The sequence below is a fragment of the Heterodontus francisci genome, chromosome 6 (assembly GCF_036365525.1).
Source record: "Heterodontus francisci isolate sHetFra1 chromosome 6, sHetFra1.hap1, whole genome shotgun sequence".
Taxonomy (NCBI): domain Eukaryota; kingdom Metazoa; phylum Chordata; class Chondrichthyes; order Heterodontiformes; family Heterodontidae; genus Heterodontus; species Heterodontus francisci.
The window spans coordinates 132,318,312-132,337,513 of record NC_090376.1 but is presented as its reverse complement, the minus strand read 5'-3'; the positions used below and the strand labels follow the sequence as shown (position 1 = coordinate 132,337,513).

The 19,202-nt window shown below is 40.4% G+C and overlaps 1 protein-coding gene across 12 annotated transcripts in view; it reads left to right on the top strand.

Moving 5' to 3' along the window:
- The window catches only part of mycbp2 (MYC binding protein 2), a 243,061-nt gene that overhangs the window by 92,633 nt on the left and 131,226 nt on the right, over positions 1–19,202 (top strand). For 11 of the 12 annotated variants that reach the window (XM_068034341.1, XM_068034350.1, XM_068034348.1 and 8 more), the window contains exons 18-24: positions 1,146–1,253; positions 9,011–9,130; positions 11,101–11,182; positions 11,258–11,375; positions 12,167–12,371; positions 12,763–12,916; positions 17,769–17,941. In XM_068034341.1, the coding sequence (XP_067890442.1) occupies positions 1,146–1,253; positions 9,011–9,130; positions 11,101–11,182; positions 11,258–11,375; positions 12,167–12,371; positions 12,763–12,916; positions 17,769–17,941 (960 nt within the window). The remainder of the gene's footprint in view (positions 1–1,145; positions 1,254–9,010; positions 9,131–11,100; positions 11,183–11,257; positions 11,376–12,166; positions 12,372–12,762; positions 12,917–17,768; positions 17,942–19,202) is intronic. The other variant, XM_068034347.1, reaches the window with a different exon arrangement.

The window sequence follows — 19,202 nt, the reverse complement described above, 5'->3', positions numbered from 1 at the left end:
GGAATAGGCAGATGAGGCCTCAATCTAGCATCTCTTCTAAAGAATAGCACCTCAGACAGTAGAGAACTCCTTCAGTATTGCATTATGAATTGCAGTGTTCCTTTTTAAAGTAATATTTATTTCCCCTTGACTTTTTCTCTACTTCAGTTGTCAGTCAAAAAGGTGTGGTAATTTTTAAATAAATTGATTGTCTTAAGTTAAAGATTAACTCCCTTAGTCTTTTAGTGGTGTTACATTACTTCTATTATGCGTTATGAAGTGTTGCAAGTACATACTCTAATATAATTACCAGATAACGTGCACAGTATTTCTTTTACTGAAAACCACCACTGCTTGGGTGAAGACATGCCCTTAAAGACTGTTTAAATTAAGGGGGAAGCCACTAGGACAGAGACAAGGAGAAACTTCTTTACTCAGAAGGTTGTGAATCTTAGGAATTCTCTACCCGAGAGGGCTGTGGAAGTTCAGTCAATGAGTGTTTAAAGCAGAGATTGACAGATGGGAAAAAGACATTGAAGTGGATGATCAGCCATGATCATATTGAATGGCGGGGCAGACTCGATGCACTCAGTGGCCTACTCCTGCTCCTATATTCCTAAATTTATTTGCAACAAAATATAGAAGCTTCTTCTGGCACAAAAGTAATGATTTCACAAGTATCATTCACAAAAAAGATCATGGTGCTCAACTTCAGTTAAGATTTAAAACGTTTTGAGATCATACCTGCATCACTATGTAAGTTCTCTTAACATCTTATTACCAGGGAGGTGGTCACGACTGTTAGTGAGAGCAAGGGGTTTAGTCAATTTTATTTGGACGTCATTTCAAAGCAGCAGCATGATATTCTGAATACTGAGATTCTGTTGTAGAAGTATTCATTATTTTGTGCTAAACAAAACTGATTAAACAGCATACCAGAATATGTTTGAAATTTGTCATGTTTATAATTTGTCATGTTACCACTCTACCATTCGTTGACATTTTTTATATCATACTACTTACTGCCTTCAATGTAGCCTTTTACTCAATGCCTCAAATACAATAGATGCCATTTTCTATCTATATTATAGACAAACAATATTTTTTGTTTTTGAGTTATTTCATTTGTGAGCTTTCCTATGCATGTGCAAGTTATTTCTCCTCAGGCCCCATTGTATTTCCTGGTCCCATTTATTTGAATCATCGAGAACAGGCCATAGCCAGGCTAAGACCCCTTCCAGCAAAGCTAAAGCATAAACGGGACAAGCATAAAGGTACTTGGTCATCCTTCCTTACTGGCTGGAGGACTACAACCTATCCTGCCATTCATATTCTTCTGTCAGCTGAGTCTCTGTCTAATGTGGACAACTGTACAGAACTGATTCTGCTTTTTATGTCTTAATGTTGAGTAACCCGAGGAGAAAATAAAGCTATTCTGGTTTAAAATTGACCAGGTTGAATGGGAACATTGCTTGCTTGCTTTAGTTTGTACAAGAAATAATGCCTTTTGCTTTTATTCAGTTTTTAAAAAAACTTTATTGTTTTGTTCTGAATTTGTACAATTCCATTTTGAAGAATGGAGATTGTTGTGTTGAAAAATAAATAAATTTGTTACTCTGCTTCCAGGTTGCTGTACATTATATAACTTGCTGCATTACATTTATGCTTTCTGTATTCTTTCTTGAGTTGAAAGAAACTTGCCAGCTGATTTGTTTTGATTGCTATTAACCCTTTCCAGTCAAAAATGTCTTGATTGCAAATGCTTCTGTTTCATTCAGCATCTTTTTGCCTTTGCATGCATGGTCCATCTAATGAATACTGGTGAGATGTGCAATTTAACGCACTTCTTGGTCCACAATTGGTGACTGGTAGGTTTGGGGTCTCACTAATGAGCAAAATCAATTGTCTATCTTGTTTCCCTTTGCCGATTCTCTTTTGAGACATAAACTTAAATTGGGAGGCTTTTTGGGCCGTGTACCAAAAACATTTGAAATAATTGCATTCCTAAAGCCATTTGACCTGGGTTATGCTGGAATTAGGGAAGCAATTGTGACACATGTAGTGATTTTGTGATGAGAATACCCCTGCAAATTGCTTCCTTTTGTGCAGTATGAAAATCTCTCGCATTTAACCTCTGCTGAGTTGGGCAAAACAAAGGTCAAATTACTCATTGCAAAAAATGTTATTGGTGCAGGTTTTTTGTTTTGACTGAAAAGGGTTAAATGTGTGAAATTTCTTCTTGAACCTGAACTCTGCTTACAAAATTTAATTACAGGTGATCAGTTTGATTAATTTTAATTTCTCCACATTTAAAAATAAGTCCAAGAAATTTCAGTATTGATTGAAAATGTACAGACTGACCCATGATCTGCAATTACTCACTCATTTGGCCAACTTGGGCACCGTTCTGCTTTGAGTTCTGGCTCAAGCAGCCCTTTTTTTTTCCTAGACTAAATACTGTCAGGGATTGTATGTGCTGCTAATTATAGCGTTGTCACCAGGCTTCTTTAATATTGGCACTAATATACTTTATGAAGATTGTACTTCAGCTTTTAATTGCGCTTGGGCTTTAATATTGCATGATGCTTTTAAATAGATAATCTCAAGTTGTTCCTTCCACTAGAGTGACAGGTAGCCACTCATGCTTTGTGCTGATATATACTTCTCCAGATATAACACAAATCTGGAAAGATAATTGTACAACTGGGTGTTTTTCCACAGTTCAAAGTACCATCATATGAACATTTTACACACTGTTCATACTTTGCTGAAATCCTAGTGGCAACACTTTATTTTCTGGATTGTGATGCTTGATTTAATGTTCATTTCCAAACTGTTGAGAGATTGTGTGAACAGGATTCTGGTAATTGGTAGTAATCATACAGCCATATCACACAGGTGTTTTGTGTATTTTGATTGCATTATTTCCAGCTTATGATTGTTAAAATTCTATACCCACACAATTTTTTTTGCTGCCTGAGCTTGTTCTTCTGGAGAAAACACTTTTGGTTATATAATGGGAAATAAACTGTGCATGTTATTATTGATGTGTTAGACATTAGAAGGGAAGTTTTTGGTCTCTAGTCTATAACACCAGTTAGCAGCCATACAAGCGAGGTCCCAGCATCTTAAGAGGAAGACTGAACACCTTCCTGGTAGCAACTTGTCCTGTGCTGTTGAATGATCCACTACACCAGAGGTTCTCAAAGTGTGGTGCAAAATGCAAGTCACTGAAGCTGGTATCCGGCAAGAAAAGCTTGTCGGACTTTTGGCTCCACGTACAGTCCAAGTATCCTGGACTCGCTGACACTGCTCTTTAGCACCTGCTGCCATTCCCAACAACGTACACTGCTTGATTGGATTTCCAACACTTGTGGGGCTGAAAACAAAGAGGAAGAACTGGATGAACGTGGAGCCCGACATGCGGCTGAAGATCTCCAGCTTGGAATCTGACATCACCTCATTGGTGTCTCATCAAAAGTAGCGCCATTCCTCCCATTAATTCTGATGAGTTTTTTTTGCAGTGCCAAGTGAAAGTGGGTGGGGTAGGACTGGTAGATGGTCTGCAGGGTCTTTTGCCCCGCCTAAATGATCCACAGACGAAAATGTTTGAGAACCACTGCCCTACACCACTGTTTTGCTTTGACCTGCACCATTGAATCTTTTTTTTACTGCCTTGACCAGAACGAGTTGGAACTTCTTCATAGTTTCTTTGTTTTTTGTTCAAAATGACTTTGGACTGCTGCACAGTTCTAGAACACGTGGAGTGAAGATACTTTTGAGCTCTTTGCCAAGTTCCCATTTTATTTGTAGCTGAAGTCTACAGTTCTTCTGTTTTCAATCATTGTGGTCTTTAATTGTACCGCTGCAGCCTAATCCAGTCAGATCAACTCCAGTGGATCCTGCCTTCACCATGGATTGATGTCAGCACTGCGTTTGGAAGTTTTCACCATATGAATTTTTCCCAGTGACGGACTTGAATGACATCCACCTTTTCTATTTTCTTTCACTACTTAAACTGTGAAAACCATTTAATCTGAAACTCAGCGCAAGGATTCAATTTGACCATTTCATAAGCTGGATGGCTGTCGTGGCTGAAGAATGTTGAAGCTGGACTTCTCTTGACAGAGAATTGTTTTCTTTTCTCCAACAACTGCTGTAAGGTGGTCTTGTGGTATTATATACCCCTCCCACAGCCCAGTTGCAGGCATAGTTTAGAGGTCACAGGAAGCAAGTAGAACTTTTCTCAGATGGAGAACACTGTTGTTTCCCTCCCACCAGAAAATTTGATGGGTGTGACTTAACCAAGATCGGGAACATAGGTGCATTGTTATCTCCATATCTTAGTTGAGAGGAGTTTGGAGTTGCTTGAAAATTTGTTTCACTCAAAGCAGTTGTACAATTGCTCTTCCTTTTGACGCTGTCAGTGAACCTATCCTGTGCTATCTTGTCTAGCATGTTCTCACAAGCCCCATACATCATTTTTTTAAAAATCAGATTGCCTTTTTCTTTCATCGGGAAATAATACTACCTCATCCATCGCTAATTGAAATCCTTGGTTGATTTGCACAGATTAGTAGCCGTCTTTATAGATGAGGCACAAGATCTTCAATAGAAATCTTACTCCTTGTGAGCAACATTTTACTGAAACCCATTACTTAAAGAAAATTGGATGGTGGAGTGTATCAGCTTGCATTACTCATAGGGAAAGTTGGAGTTCAGTCTCAACGTGTGATGGTCTATTCTTAGAGGTCGAGAGTTCCTCTCAAGGCCTGCTACCAGGCAGCCAGCTCATGCTTTGTAAAAGCATCAAATAGAGAGCAGGAAGCTGCTTTTCTAAGCTGTGCAGTTCTAATTGATTGAACTCCACTAGTGCCTTTGTGTCTACTTGGGTCCATAATAAAATGAGAAGTCATGGGCTTGATTCCCAAAACCTCAGGTGGGAAAGAAACAAATTGATGAACTTAGGGCTTGGATTAGTACCTGGGAGTATGATGTTATTGCTATTACTGAGACTTGTTTGAGGGAAGGGCATGATTGGCAACTAAATATCCCAGGATATCGATGCTTCAGGCGGGATAGAGAGGGAGGTAAAAGGGGTGGAGGAGTTGCATTACTGGTCAAAGAGGATATCACAGCTGTGCTGAAGGAGGGCACTATGGAGGACTCGAGCAGTGAGGCAATATGGGCAGAACTCAGAAATAGGAAGGGTGCGGTAACAATGTTGGGGCTGTACTACAGGCCTCCCAACAGCGAGCGTGAGATAGAGGTACAAATATGTAAACAGATTATGGAAAGATGTAGGAGCAACAAGGTGGTGGTGATAGGAGATTTTAATTTTCCCAACATTGACTGGGATTCACTTAGTGTTAGAGGTCTAGATGGAGCCGAATTTGTAAGGAGCATCCAGGAGGGTTTTCTAGAGCAGTATGTAAATAGTCCAACTCGGGAAGGGGCCATATTGGACCTGGTGTTGGGGAATGAGCCCGGCCAGGTGGTTGAAGTTTCAGTAGGGGACTACTTTGGGAATAGTGATCACAATTCCGTAGGTTTTAGAATACTCATGGACAAAGACGAGAGTGGTCCGAAAGGAAGAGTACTATATTGGGGGAAGGCCAACTATACCAAAATTCGGCAGGATCTGGGGAATGTAGATTGGGAGCAGCTGTTTGAAGATAAATCCACATTTGATATGTGGGAGGCTTTTAAAGAGAGGTTGATTAGTGTGCAGGAGAGACATGTACCTGTGAAAATGAGGGATAGAAATGGCAAGATTAGGGAACCATGGATGACAGGTGAAATTGTGAAACTAGCTAAGAGGAAAAAGGAAGCATACATAAGGTCTAGGCGGCTGAAGAAAGACGAAGCTTTGGAAGAATATCGGGAATGTAGGACCAATCTGAAACGAGGAATTAAGAGGGCTAAAAGGGGTCATGAAATATCTTTAGCAAACAGGGTTAAGGAAAATCCCAAAGCCTTTTATTCATATATAAGGAGCAAGAGGGTAACTAGAGAAAGGATTGGCCCACTCAAGGACAAAGGAGGAAAATTATGCGTGGAGTCAGAGAAAATGGGTGAGATTCTAAACGAGTACTTTGCATCGGTATTCACCGAGGAGAGGGACATGACGGATGTTGAGGTTAGGGATAGATGTTTGATTACTCTAGGTCAAGTCGGCATAAGGAGGGAGGAAGTGTTGGGTATTCTAAAAGGCATTAAGGTGGACAAGTCCCCAGGTCCGGATGGGATCTATCCCAGGTTACTGAGGGAAGCGAGAGAGGAAATAGCTGGGGCCTGAACAGATATCTTTGCAGCATCCTTAAACACGGGTGAGGTCCCGGAGGACTGGAGAATTGCTAATGTTGTCCCCTTGTTTAAGAAGGGTAGCAGGGATAATCCAGGTAATTATAGACCGTTGAGCCTGACGTCAGTGGTAGGGAAGCTGCTGGAGAAGATTCTGAGGGATAGGATCTATTCCCATTTGGAAGAAAATGGGCTTATCAGTGATAAGCAACATGGTTTTGTGCAGGGAAGGTCATGTCTTACCAACTTAATAGAATTCTTTGAGGAAGTGACAAAGTTGATTGATGAGGGAAGGGCTGTAGATGCCATATACATGGACTTCAGTAAGGCGTTTAATAAGGTTCCCCATGGTAGGTTGATGGAGAAAGTGAAGTCGCATGGGGTCCAGGGTGTACTAGCTAGATGGATAAAGAACTGGCTGGGCAACAGGAGACAGAGAGTAGCAGTGGAAGGGAGTTTCTCAAAATGGAGACGTGTGACCAGTGGTGTTCCACAGGGATCCGTGCTGGGACCACTGTTTGTGATATACATAAATGATTTGGAGGAAAGTATAGGTGGTCTGATTAGCAAGTTTGCAGACAACACTAAGATTGGTGGAGTAGCAGATCGTGAAGGGGACTGTCAGAGAATACAGCAGAATATAGATAGATTGGAGAGTTGGGCAGAGAAATGGCAGATGGAGTTCAATCCGGGCAAATGTGAGGTGATGCATTTTGGAAGATTCAATTCAAGAGTGAACTATACAATAAATGGAAAAGTCCTGGGGAAAATTGATATACAGAGAGATTTGGGTGTTCAGGTCCATTGTTCCCTGAAGGTGGCAACGCAGGTCAATAGAGTGGTCAAGAAGGCATACGGCATGCTTTCCTTCATCGGATGGGGTATTGAGTACAAGAGTTGGCAGGTCATGTTACAGTTGTATAAGACTTTGGTTCTGCCACATTTGGAATACTGCGTGCAGTTCTGGTCGCCACATTACCAAAAGGATGTAGATGCTTTGGAGAGGGTGCAGAGGAGGTTCACCAGGATGTTGCCTGGTATGGAGGGCGCTAGCTATGAAGAGAGGTTGAGTAGATTAGGATTATTTTCATTAGAAAGACGGAGGTTGAGGGGGGACCTGATTGAGGTGTACAAAATCATGAGAGGTATAGACAGGGTGGATAGCAAGAAGCTTTTTCCCAGAGTGGGGGATTCAATTACTAGGGGTCACGAGTTCAAAGTGAGAGGGGAAAAGTTTAGGGGGGATATGCGTGGAAAGTTCTTTACGCCGAGGGTGGTGGGTGCCTGGAACGCGTTGCCAGCGGAGGTGGTAGACGCGGGCACGATGGCGTCTTTTAAGATGTATCTAGATAGATACATGAATGGGCAGGAAGCAAAGAGATACAGACCCTTAGAAAATAGGCGACAGGTTTAGATAGAGGATCTGGATCGGCGCAGGCTTGGAGGGCCGAAGGGCCTGTTCCTGTGCTGTAATTTTCTTCTTTGTTCTAAATTCAATGAAACCTTATTGATACATTTTAGATTAGGGGCCGTGATGATTTATTTGGGTGTTAAATGGCATTAACACCCCTGCAATAGAAAAATATAGCCTCCAACTCACTGACTAATATATAGACACAAGAGATGGTCCTATTTGTGGGGGATCCAAAACTAGGGTCATAAATATGTTAGTCACTTAAAAGTCCAGTAGGGAATTCAGGGGAGACTTTCATCCGGAGAGTGGTTAGAATGTGGAACTTGCTACCATATGGTGTGGTTGAGGCAATTAGCGTAGATGCATTTAAGAGGAAGTTGGATAAGGATATGAAGGAAAGATAAATGGGTGTGGAACATAGACCAGTTGGACTATTTTTGTGCTGTAATATTCTGCGTAATTTTAAACTTGGGGCTTGCCAACCTGAAATTGTGCTTTCTGGACTGGCGTAACTGGGATGTATCCTTTCAGAGAAGGAGTGCGTGAAACCCTCGAGGTATAGATTTTCCATTAGCTTGATTTCTCTATTCCTAAACTTGCTGAATTCTGCATGTGTCAGACACCTAGCTGACCAAAAGAAAATATGACTAGGAAAGATCAAGTGACCCTCGTGATGAGACTTTCTGAGAGGGCAAATACTTTGGTATATTCCCCACGTTCATGCGGAAGTTGAACTTTGGTATAAGTGTCCTCATTCTTTCAGTGATGCATTTGAATTTTTTAAAAGTGTCTTAATTTAAGTTATCATTAGCACTTCATTTGTATATTTCTCCAGGGGAACATTATTCCAAAAGAAGACTTCCATATATCTGCTGCCCTTTTCACTAACAAAAATTATTTTTCTGGCCCCACTTGAGATGGATGGGCATGGTGCAGAAACGTTCCCTTTCACATTGCATGTCAAATAATTTATCACTATCCAAGTAGCTGCAGATTTTGATGCAATTACATTGTATTAACATTCTACGAAATAGCATTTTCAGTGTATTTTCTTAACTACCTTTTGGAATAAAAAATCCAGAAAAAGTAGTGTTAGTTGTTACTCTAAATGCACAGCCACGATATCATTTTAATAGAAGTACAAAGACTACATTTTTAAAATTTACAAGAAGTGTGTTTTGGCTTTATGATGAAACCGAAGTTGCCATGTGTTATAATTGAGAATCTGCTGCAAATATCAGGCTCAATTGTTGTGCCTATTTCCTCTGTGTTTCAATGTTGTGGATTACTGTGTGGGTGGGCATTTCTTTTCAGATGCTAATGGCGAAAGGGGGGATAAAGACACCAGCAAGATTACAACATACCCTCCAGGTGCTCTGTGTCTTGACTATGAGCTCCAAGCAATCCAGGTTAGCTGTGGATTCCATCACTCAGGTATGCATATTGCATGATGATTTGTATAAATAGAAAAAAGATCTAAGTGCCTTTCCTGTGCTTAGGAAATCTGTAAGTGTTTAACATCCAACGAGTTACTTTGAAGTGCTATCACTTTTGATATAGGGATGTGCAGTACCAGACGGAACCATTTTGGTCAATCTACCTGACCCTAACGTTCAAAAGCATGATGCGTGGTTCACAGTTGTATCTTCGGTTACATTGCTCACCACATGTCTGACCAACCCACTTGAAAATTACTAATCGCCTTCCTGGGCAGTCCATTCAGGAGATTCACCACCCCATTAGAAAACAGTTACTTTTAATCTGTCTCTTTATTTGTCCTTTTGAATTTCATCCTGCGGCTCCTTGTTGTCCCTTGGGTCATGGCAAACAGTTTCTCGGGAGTTAGTTTTGTTGAGGATTTTGAATATTTCCTAAGTCCCCTCAAAGCTTCTGTAGGCTCTCCTTAAGCTAAGGTGTCTGATGCTAGGTATGTTGGCGTAAGTCATTTCTAATGGATCATTAAAATGGTTCACCCATAATCAAAATTTTAAAAAAAAATTATTTCAACATGGAAGTTGTCAATGTTAACCCATGAAGGCTGCAATACTCATCTCGTATATATTTCCTTAAATAAAACTTGTTTAAAAGCAATATGGCTCTTGTCTAGTTCACAGAACAGTTTTATGAAGAATTGTGATCCTCTAAGGGATTCTTGTTGCTTACCTGTTATGATTTGAAAATCGAGTGGCTTATTGGTTACCCTGAGAAAAGAAAAGTTGGCATAAAGCTCACATGAGCATAATTTGTTCCATTAGTTGTTCCTAATGTAGAAGTACTGGATCATTTGTAAATCTAACTCCAACTTTCATTGTGAAAATATGTCTGTGAACATTATATGAATGGAGGTAGACCAGGATCTACAAATGTATCAACAAAATGGAAAGTCCAGTTAGTTGACCTAAGGGACAATAATTGAGTTATGTTGTAACTAGATGATATCATGTAGTTTTGAAATTCTAATACATTATATTTAGTTCAACATTAGTGAACAAGACTTTGTGTCTTTCAGTGTTTTTAAAAATGTTAATTCACACATTCCTGAGACCCACAGTAGAAAGGTCATCTATTGATCTGTTTCAGTCTTAACATGTTACCCCAGCACAAGCAATTACATTAGCTAATTTCTTTCTAACTAATTATCCATTTGGAAGCTATGGTACTTGAATTTCAAATATTGTTCAAACAATACTATTTGAAATGTTAAATTTTCTGTCCAGTTATTTTTCTCCCCACACCTTCCCCTCCTCAAGACATTGAACCCTCTGGGATATGGTTGTATAGGTTCTGGTCATCCTCTGGTACCCTTCTCACATTATCATTATTCATGTCTGAGCTGCAATGCATATTTAAAAGCTAATTGTTAATGGTGGGCACCACTACAGAATCCTACCTTTATCCGTGTCTGACCTCCATGCATACGCGAACACAACCAGCAGGTTTTTTGTTCCTGGATTGTGATAGGGAGTTGAATACTATGAATATTTCCTTCCTCCTCCCTCTTTCTCTCCCTGATTCCCACCATTCTCTTTCTCCATTCCATGCCCACTCCCAAAATACAAGGACACTGGTGAATCATGGCTTCAGTACTTCCTGAGCTCAGATCAGCTTTCTCAGCCAGACTGGACATTGCACTTGTAGCCTTTTTGGGCTGTATGACCAAGCTACTTGCTGGCTGAACGCTCTAATCTTTGTGGGGAGTCAAGATTTTTTGTTTTAATTGCAACTCAACTCGATTTTTTTCTTAATTTCCAGTAATTGGAAAAGTTTGTAAATTAATAGGTAGATATTTATATTTGGGCTAGTCAATATAATTTGCATTTTTTTGCAGAGGAGTAAATGTTTATATGCTACTGGTACTCAAATTATTACTCCAACAGTTTTTAATCTTTTCAAATAATCTACAGTGATTCTGATGGAGAATGGTGATGTATATACATTTGGATATGGACAACATGGCCAACTTGGACATGGAGATGTGAATTCAAGGTAATAAGTAAAACAATGAAAGCTTTGTGTTGGGGTTTTTTTTGGTTATCTTGCTAAATCTATTTTTTGTTTCAGAGGGGCACCCACGTTGGTACAGGCCTTACCGGCTCCTTGCACCCAAGTAACTGCAGGCAGTAACCACACAGCTCTACTGTTAGCAGATGGACAAGTCTTCACATTTGGAAGCTTCTCTGTAAGAAATATTTTTGAGGATTTGCTTGCTATTATATGCAATATTTCCATTAATGAGGATGTATAAAAGTTAATTGTATTGATATTAAATATTTTGCATGCAATATAGCTGAAGGAAAGCAGAATGGTTTAGAAGCCATGCATAAATTTCTGATATATAATCTGATTTATTCCATATAATTTCTAGACTAACGAGTAGAATATTTTTGAAGACCTGTTTCCTCGTTCTAGTGTTACTTTCAAGCACAGTTTGTTATTACGACCACAGCCTGCACACCATTTAATGAATTGCTCCTTTCTTGAATAATGATTCTAAACATTTAGTACATAGTTATTTGTTTTCAAGAGGATTTAATTGCTCAATCATAACTATGGCATGCGAGTTATATCCTTTGCTAGATTACTTAAGACCCATTGGTGTGTGAAAGTGTTTTGTTCTGACATCCCTCACCTTACTAAGCATAAAATTGACCCATGACATAATTTCACATCAAATAAATTTTGAATGTGTTAAGTGATTAAAATTGCACCGCATTGTTCTCGACCTCTGTGCTGTCTTCAGTCCTGTGTGTCCTCCATTCTGACCCTGTATTCTCTCCAATACAAAGACTGCCTATTTCACCCTCCAAAATGTCACCCACCCCCAACTCGTGCATCAACGCTCAGACATGAAGTGCCTTGGGATGTTTTTCTGTGTTAAAGGAGCTATACAAATACAAGTTGTTAATCAAGCTTGTATTAGTGGAAGTGAAAATGTATGACCTTTTAAAAAGTCTTTCCTTTCCATTGTAGAAAGGGCAACTTGGTAGACCAATTTTGGATATGCCTTTTTGGAACACGAGACCGTCTCCTATGCCAAATATAGGCTGCAAGTATGGTCGAAAGGCTACCTGGATAGGTGCAAGTGGAGACCAAACCTTCCTTCGCATTGATGAAGCACTTATCAACTCGCATGTTTTATCCACTTCAGAAATCTTTGCCAGTAGAAGCATTATAGGCAAGACCGATTTCTTATTTTGGTACTTAGTTGTATTGTAAAATTTTAAAACTGTTAATACAAATAACTCTGTTATAAATTGAAGTCAAGGCTTCAAGTAGATTTTGTTAAAATACAACCTGAATAATATACTACAAAGCGTAATAGTTCCATTTTAAGTAGAGTTGGATTATACCATCAAGACAGCCGGAAGTAAATTCATTGTACAGTGTGTCGTATTGAACCATATAGACTAGGAAATAAGCTTTAAGGTAAGTTGCTGGAGAGGAGGGAGCTGCAGGGTCAAGGTCTTGATTTCTAGTTTTATTAAAAATCTGAAAACTTTTGACTAGGTGTAATGGTATGGCTGAATGGCTTTTCGGAGTCTGATCTATGGTGTGTGTTCACACAGGTTTGGTACCTGCATCCATAACTGAGCCACCACCCTTTAAATGCCTGTTAATCAATAAATTGGATGGAAGCTGCAGGACATTTAATGATTCAGAACAGGAAGATTTACGAGGGTTTGGAGTGTGCTTGGATCCTGTGTATGATGTAATTTGGAGGTAATCTTGCAATATTTCCTGCAATAGAATTTTTGAGTGTAAAGATGTAATGTTGTTTTCCATCATTTTTGGATTTTAAACTTGTAGACATAATTAGATACGACATGCTTGAGTAAACTTGTGGAGATCTGAAAACGAGTATTTAAAGAACTCCGATGTCTCAATACTTTACACCATATTAACATGTTGCTGTATTTACTGAGCCGTGTATGTTTATTTTCTACGGTTGCAAAAATATGCGCTGAAAGCCAATTCACCAATAAAAAGATTATGGGAAAATGTTGAAGTTGCCCATGATGTTTTTGTTTTCAGTTCTGTTGAATATTGTACTTCAGAACGAAAAGCATGATGATTAACCTTTATACGTTTTTACATTTATTGTGCTACCACATGCAGTTTATTCGGCAGCATATGTCACAAAGAAGGTTTGTTGCAGAGTCAAAAATGCAGTCATAGAAAGTTGTTCATTTGCTTGTCAGTGCACACCTGTGGGACTAAATACAATAGAGCAGAGAGTTTCTATTATTCAAGCTTCTGAGTGATTCTGTACAATGCCATTATAAAAGTCTGTTCTATCTTTTTGTGCAAGGTTTTACAGTGCAATTCACATTCCCATAGGAGTTGGGGTAAGATCTAGTCCCACAGCCTGCACAATTGATTGTTTTTTTTTCATTTGTATCAGTCTATTTTGATGTATCAAATCTATATTTGAAATTCATTGGGACATTCTCCAGCCCAGTAGAAAAAAAAATGCTTTACAAGTGGATCAACATCTGGAAGGGCTTAGAAACTTTTTGAAGACATTTTATCCCCAGAGGAGTAAACCTGCTATGCTGTCATAGCTATGTTGGTGCTAATTAGAGGCTCTTGTGCAGCTGGAGGAACCTGGGCTTTCATTTCCTATCACATTAAAAGTGCTTTTTCCATTTCCATGCAGTTCTATAGTTAAGTTGGTTGAAAATCCTCTCCTGTTACATGTGGCGAAAACATTGAACTAAGCACACAGTTAAATGATTGTGTGAGGCTAGCATTAATATTATTTGAGTGCTCCTGTGGGAATAGGATTTGCTCCTTTGCTTTGAATTTAAGTTAAACATTTCTATCATGACCACAAGACTGGACAGTGGATCTTAGCCTCATAGTTTAAATAATGCCTTTCATCAGACTTTCTTGATGAACTCTATGGCATAACACCACTTTTGTTCTGACCAGCCCACCCCACCAAGACTAGAATTAGAACATTACAGCGCAGTACAGGCCCTTCGGCCCTCGATGTTGCGCTGACCTGTGAAACCATCTGACCTACACTATTCCATTTTCATCCATATGTCTATCCAATGACCATTTAAATGCCCTTAAAGTTGGCGAGTCTACTACTGTTGCAGGCAGGGCGTTCCACGCCCCTACTACTCTCTGAGTAAAGAAACTACCTCTAACATCTGTCCTATATCTATCACCCCTCAACTTAAAGCTATGTCCCCTCATGTTTGCCATCACCATCAGAGGAAAAAGAGTCTCACTATCCACCCTATCTAACCCACTGATTATCTTATATGTCTCTATTAAGTCACCTCTCCTCCTCCTCCTCTCCAACGAAAACAACCTCAAGTCCCTCAGCCTTTCCTCGTAAGACCTTCCCTCCATATCAGGCAACATCCTAGTAAATCTCCTCTGCACCCTTTCCAAAGCTTTCACATCCTTCCTATAATGCGGTGACCAGAACTGCACGCAATATTCCAGGTGCGGTCTCACCAGAGTTTTGTACAGCTGCAGCATGACCTCGTGGCTCCGAAACTCGATCCCCCTACTAATAAAAGCTAACACACCATATGCCTTCTTAACAGCCCTATTAACCTGGGTAGCAACTTTCAGGGATTTATGTACCTGGACACCAAGATCTCTCTGTTCATCTCCACTACCAAGAATCTTCCCATTAGCCCAGTACTCTGCATTCCTGTTGCTCCTTCCAAAGTGAATCACCTCACACTTTTCCGCATTAAACTCCATTTGCCATCTCTCAGCCCAGCTCTGCAGCCTATCTATGTCCCTCTGTACCCTACAACATCCTTCGGCACTATCCACAATTCCACCGACCTTCGTGTCATCCGCAAATTTACTAACCCACCCTTCTACACCCTCTTCCAGGTCATTTATAAAAATGACAAACAGCAGTGGCCTCAAAACAGATACCACTAGTAACTAAACTCCAGGATGAACATTTGCCATCAACCACCACCCTCTGTCTTTCAGCTAGCCAATTTCTGATCCAAAGCTCTAAATCACCTTCAACCCCATACTTCCGTATTTTCTGCAATAGCCTACCGTGGGGAACCTTATCAAACGCCTTACTGAAATCCATATAGACCACATCCACGGCTTTACCCTCATCCACCTGTTTGGTCACCTTCTCGAAAAACTCAATAAGGTTTGTGAGGCACGACCTACCCTTCACAAAACCGTGCTGACTATCGCTAATGAACTTATTCTTTTCAAGATGATTATAAATCCTGTCTCTTATAACCTTTTCCAACATTTTACCCATAACCGAAGTAAGGCTCACAGGTCTATAATTACCAGGGCTGTCTCTATTCCCCTTCTTGAACAAGGGGACAACATTTGCTATCCTCCAGTCTTCCGGCACTATTCCTGTCGACAATGACGACATAAAGATCAAGGACAAAGGCTCTGCAATCTCCTCCCTGGCTTCCCAGAGAATCCTAGGATAAATCCCATCTGGCCCAGGGGACTTATCTATTTTCACACTTTCCAAAATTGCTAACACCTCCTCCTTGTGAACCTCAATCCCATCTAGCCTAGTAGTCTGAATCTCAGTATTCTCCTCGACAACATTTTCTTTCTCTACTGTAAATACTGACGAAAAATATTCATTTAACGCTTCCCCTATCTCCTCTGATTCCCCACACAACTTCCCACTACTATCCTTGATTGGCCCTAATCTAACTCTAGTCATTCTTTTATTCCTGATATACCTATAGAAAGCCTTAGGGTTTTCCTTGATCCTATCCGCCAATGACTTCTCGTGTCCTCTCCTTGCTCTTCTTAGCTCTCCCTTTAGATCCTTCCTGGCTAGCTTGTAACTCTCAAGCGCCCTAACTGAGCCTTCACGTCTCATCCTAACATAAGCCGCCTTCCTTTTGACATGCGCTTCAACTTCTTTAGTAAACCACGGCTCCCTCGCTCGACAACTTCCTCCCTGCCTGACAGGTACACATACTTATCAAGGACACGCAGTAGCTGCTCCTTGAATAAGCTCCACATTTCGATTGTGCCCATCCCCTGCAGTTTCCTTCCCCATTCTACGCATCCTAAGTCTTGCCTAATCGCATCATAATTTCCTTTCCCCCAGCTATAATTCTTGCCCTGCGGTATATACCTGTCCCCGCCCATCGCTAAGGTAAACCTAACCGAATTGTGATCACTATCACCAAAGTGCTCACCTACATCTAAATCTAACACCTGGCCGGGTTCATTACCCAGTACCAAATCCAATGTGGCATCGCCCCTGGTTGGCCTGTCTACATACTGTGTCAGAAAACCCTCCTGCACACACTGGACAAAAACTGACCCATCTAAAGTACTCAAACTATAGTATTTCCAGTCAATATTTGGAAAGTTAAAGTCCCCCATAACAACTACCCTGTTACTCTCGCCCCTGTCGAGAATCATCTTCGCTATCCTTTCCTCTACATCTCTGGAACTATTCGGAGGTCTATTGAAGACTCCCAACAGGGTGACCTCTCCTGTCCTGTTTCTAACCTCGGCCCATACTACCTCAGTAGACAAGTCCTCAAACGTCCTTTCTGCCGCTGTAATACTCTTCTTGATTAACAATGCCACACCCCCTCCTCTTTTACCATCTTCTCTGTTCTTACTGAAACATCTAAATCCCGGAATCTGCAACATCCATTCCTGCCCCTGCTCTACCCATGCCTCCGAAATGGCCACTACATCGAGATCCTAGGTACCAACCCATGCTGCAAGCTCACCCACCTTATTCCGGATGCTCCTGGCATTGAAGTAGACACACTTTAAACCAAGTTCTTGCTTGCCAGTGCCCTCTTGCGTCCTTGTAACCTTATCCCTGACCTCACTACTCTCAACATCCTGTACACTGGAACTACAATTTAGGTTCCCATTCCCCTGCTGAATTAGTTGAAACCCCCCCGAAGAGCACTAGCAAATCTACCCCCCCCCCATAATTAAATAATTATTAATTGATAGTCTTTGTCATTCATTATCATCCCTTACTTTCATTTGAGACTTTTGTTTTCTGATTTTAGTTGGCTAGAGGTTGGTCATCCAAATTTTATGCAGTCCTTAATTTATTTTATTGAAAAAAAATTGATCAGAGTGCAGCCAATTTACTATCAAATTTTCCAAGTGCATGAAGAGAATTCACTGTAGATGACTTTTTTCAGTTGCATTTCAAATGCCCAAATTTGTGACACGTCTGAATACTTCTGGCTTGTGCTTGAAATGCTATTCCTGTAGTAAGGTTAGTTGGAACTTACTCACGCTCAAGAGGCAGTGGATATTGGGTTCATTGAAATTTTAATAATTCATTTTGATTAAATTTTATTAGGTAAGGGTGTCAAGGGGTATAGAACGATGGTGGATAAATCGAATTGGGGTACAAACAACTATAATCTGTGATGAACAGGCTGGAGTGCTGAGGGGCCTGTTCCTAAGTGCAACACTATTTTAAAAAAGAAACGGGACTTATGATACTGAGCAAAATCTGAGTCACATTTAGTCTTTAAATTCATATGTCAATACTCTGAAAATCTCAACAGTTGTAAATTTGACAGGCTCTTCTTTTTCCTCTCCAAAGGTTCATACCAGGTGCAAAAGAAGTTTGGTGTTACAATGCAGTTACAGCAGATGCCAGGCTTCCTGCAACATCAGATATGCACAGCAGATGTAGTATACTGAGTCCTGAACTTGCTCTACCAACAGGATCTATAGCAAATACCACTAGGTCTCATGGGGCTTTGCATATTCTAGGTATGGATTCTTGGATAATTATATGCACATATGTTAATTCTGAAGCTACAGTGAGATGTATTTATTCAAAGGTTTATCAAAGTTCTATTCATGTATAAGCACCAATAAGATTGTTGGGCCTGGTTATATACAGCCTGATATGTCGGGTATTCATGCAAAAAATCGTAGAGTGTGATTCACTATTGCTGAGGCCATATGGGAAACTGTCAGCATCATCGGTAGCTATCAGTTGATTTTTATATTGCATTTGTTAGACTTAAAGCAACAATTTTAGGACAGTACTGAATATTACAATGGCATTCTTCAGGCAAATTCACAGGATTTTTTTTAATTTAACCTAATTTTCTCCCTTTTAACAACATTTGCTCACTGTTGGAATACTGTTAGTGAGTAATAGTGCTTTAGTTCCTTGTCCAAGTGACCGTTCTTCAGGGCTTCATCCTTGGTCCTCTCCTCATTTGACATGGCACACTCTTTCTCCCCCACCCCACCCGTGTCATCAGTTAGAAGTAAAGTGGTCGGCATCCACTAATATCTGAGGAAGGATGTTCTTGCTATGGAGGGAGTGCAGCGAAGGTTTGTCAGACTGATTCCTGGGATGGCAGGACTGACATATGAAGAGAGATTGTGTTGATTAGGCTTGTATTGGCTATAGTTTAGAAGAATAAGAGGGGATCTCATGGAAACCTACAAAATTCTAACAGGACTGGACAGACTAATTGCAGGAACGATGTTCCCAATGGCGGGGGAGTCCAAGACGAGGGATCACAATCTAAGGATAAGGGGTAAGCCAGTTACGACTGAGAGGAGGAGAGATTTCTTCACCCAGAGAGTGGTGAACCTGTGGAATTCTCTTCCACAGAAAGCAGTTGAGGCCAAATCATCAAATATATTCAAGAAAGAATTAGATATAGTTCTTAGGGCTGAAGGAATCAAGGGATACGGGGGGAAACGGGAGCAGGGTACTGAGTTTGGACAATCAGCCATGATTATATTGAATGGCGGTGCAGGCTCGAAGGGCCGAATGGCCTCCTATTTTAGAAAAAAAAGGAAAAAAATATAATGGTGTTCCATTCTACCTTCCATTTCTGTCATCAATTCCAAAACTGTTGCAATATTTTATCACTGCCTGTATGACTTCAAATCCTGGATGTCAAAATTTCCTTCACCTCAAAATCAGGGCCATTCTCTTCAGTTTCTGCCAGTGCAGATGCCCCTTTAGTCTAGACTTCCATCAGAGCTCCCTGGTTATTCTCTCGGT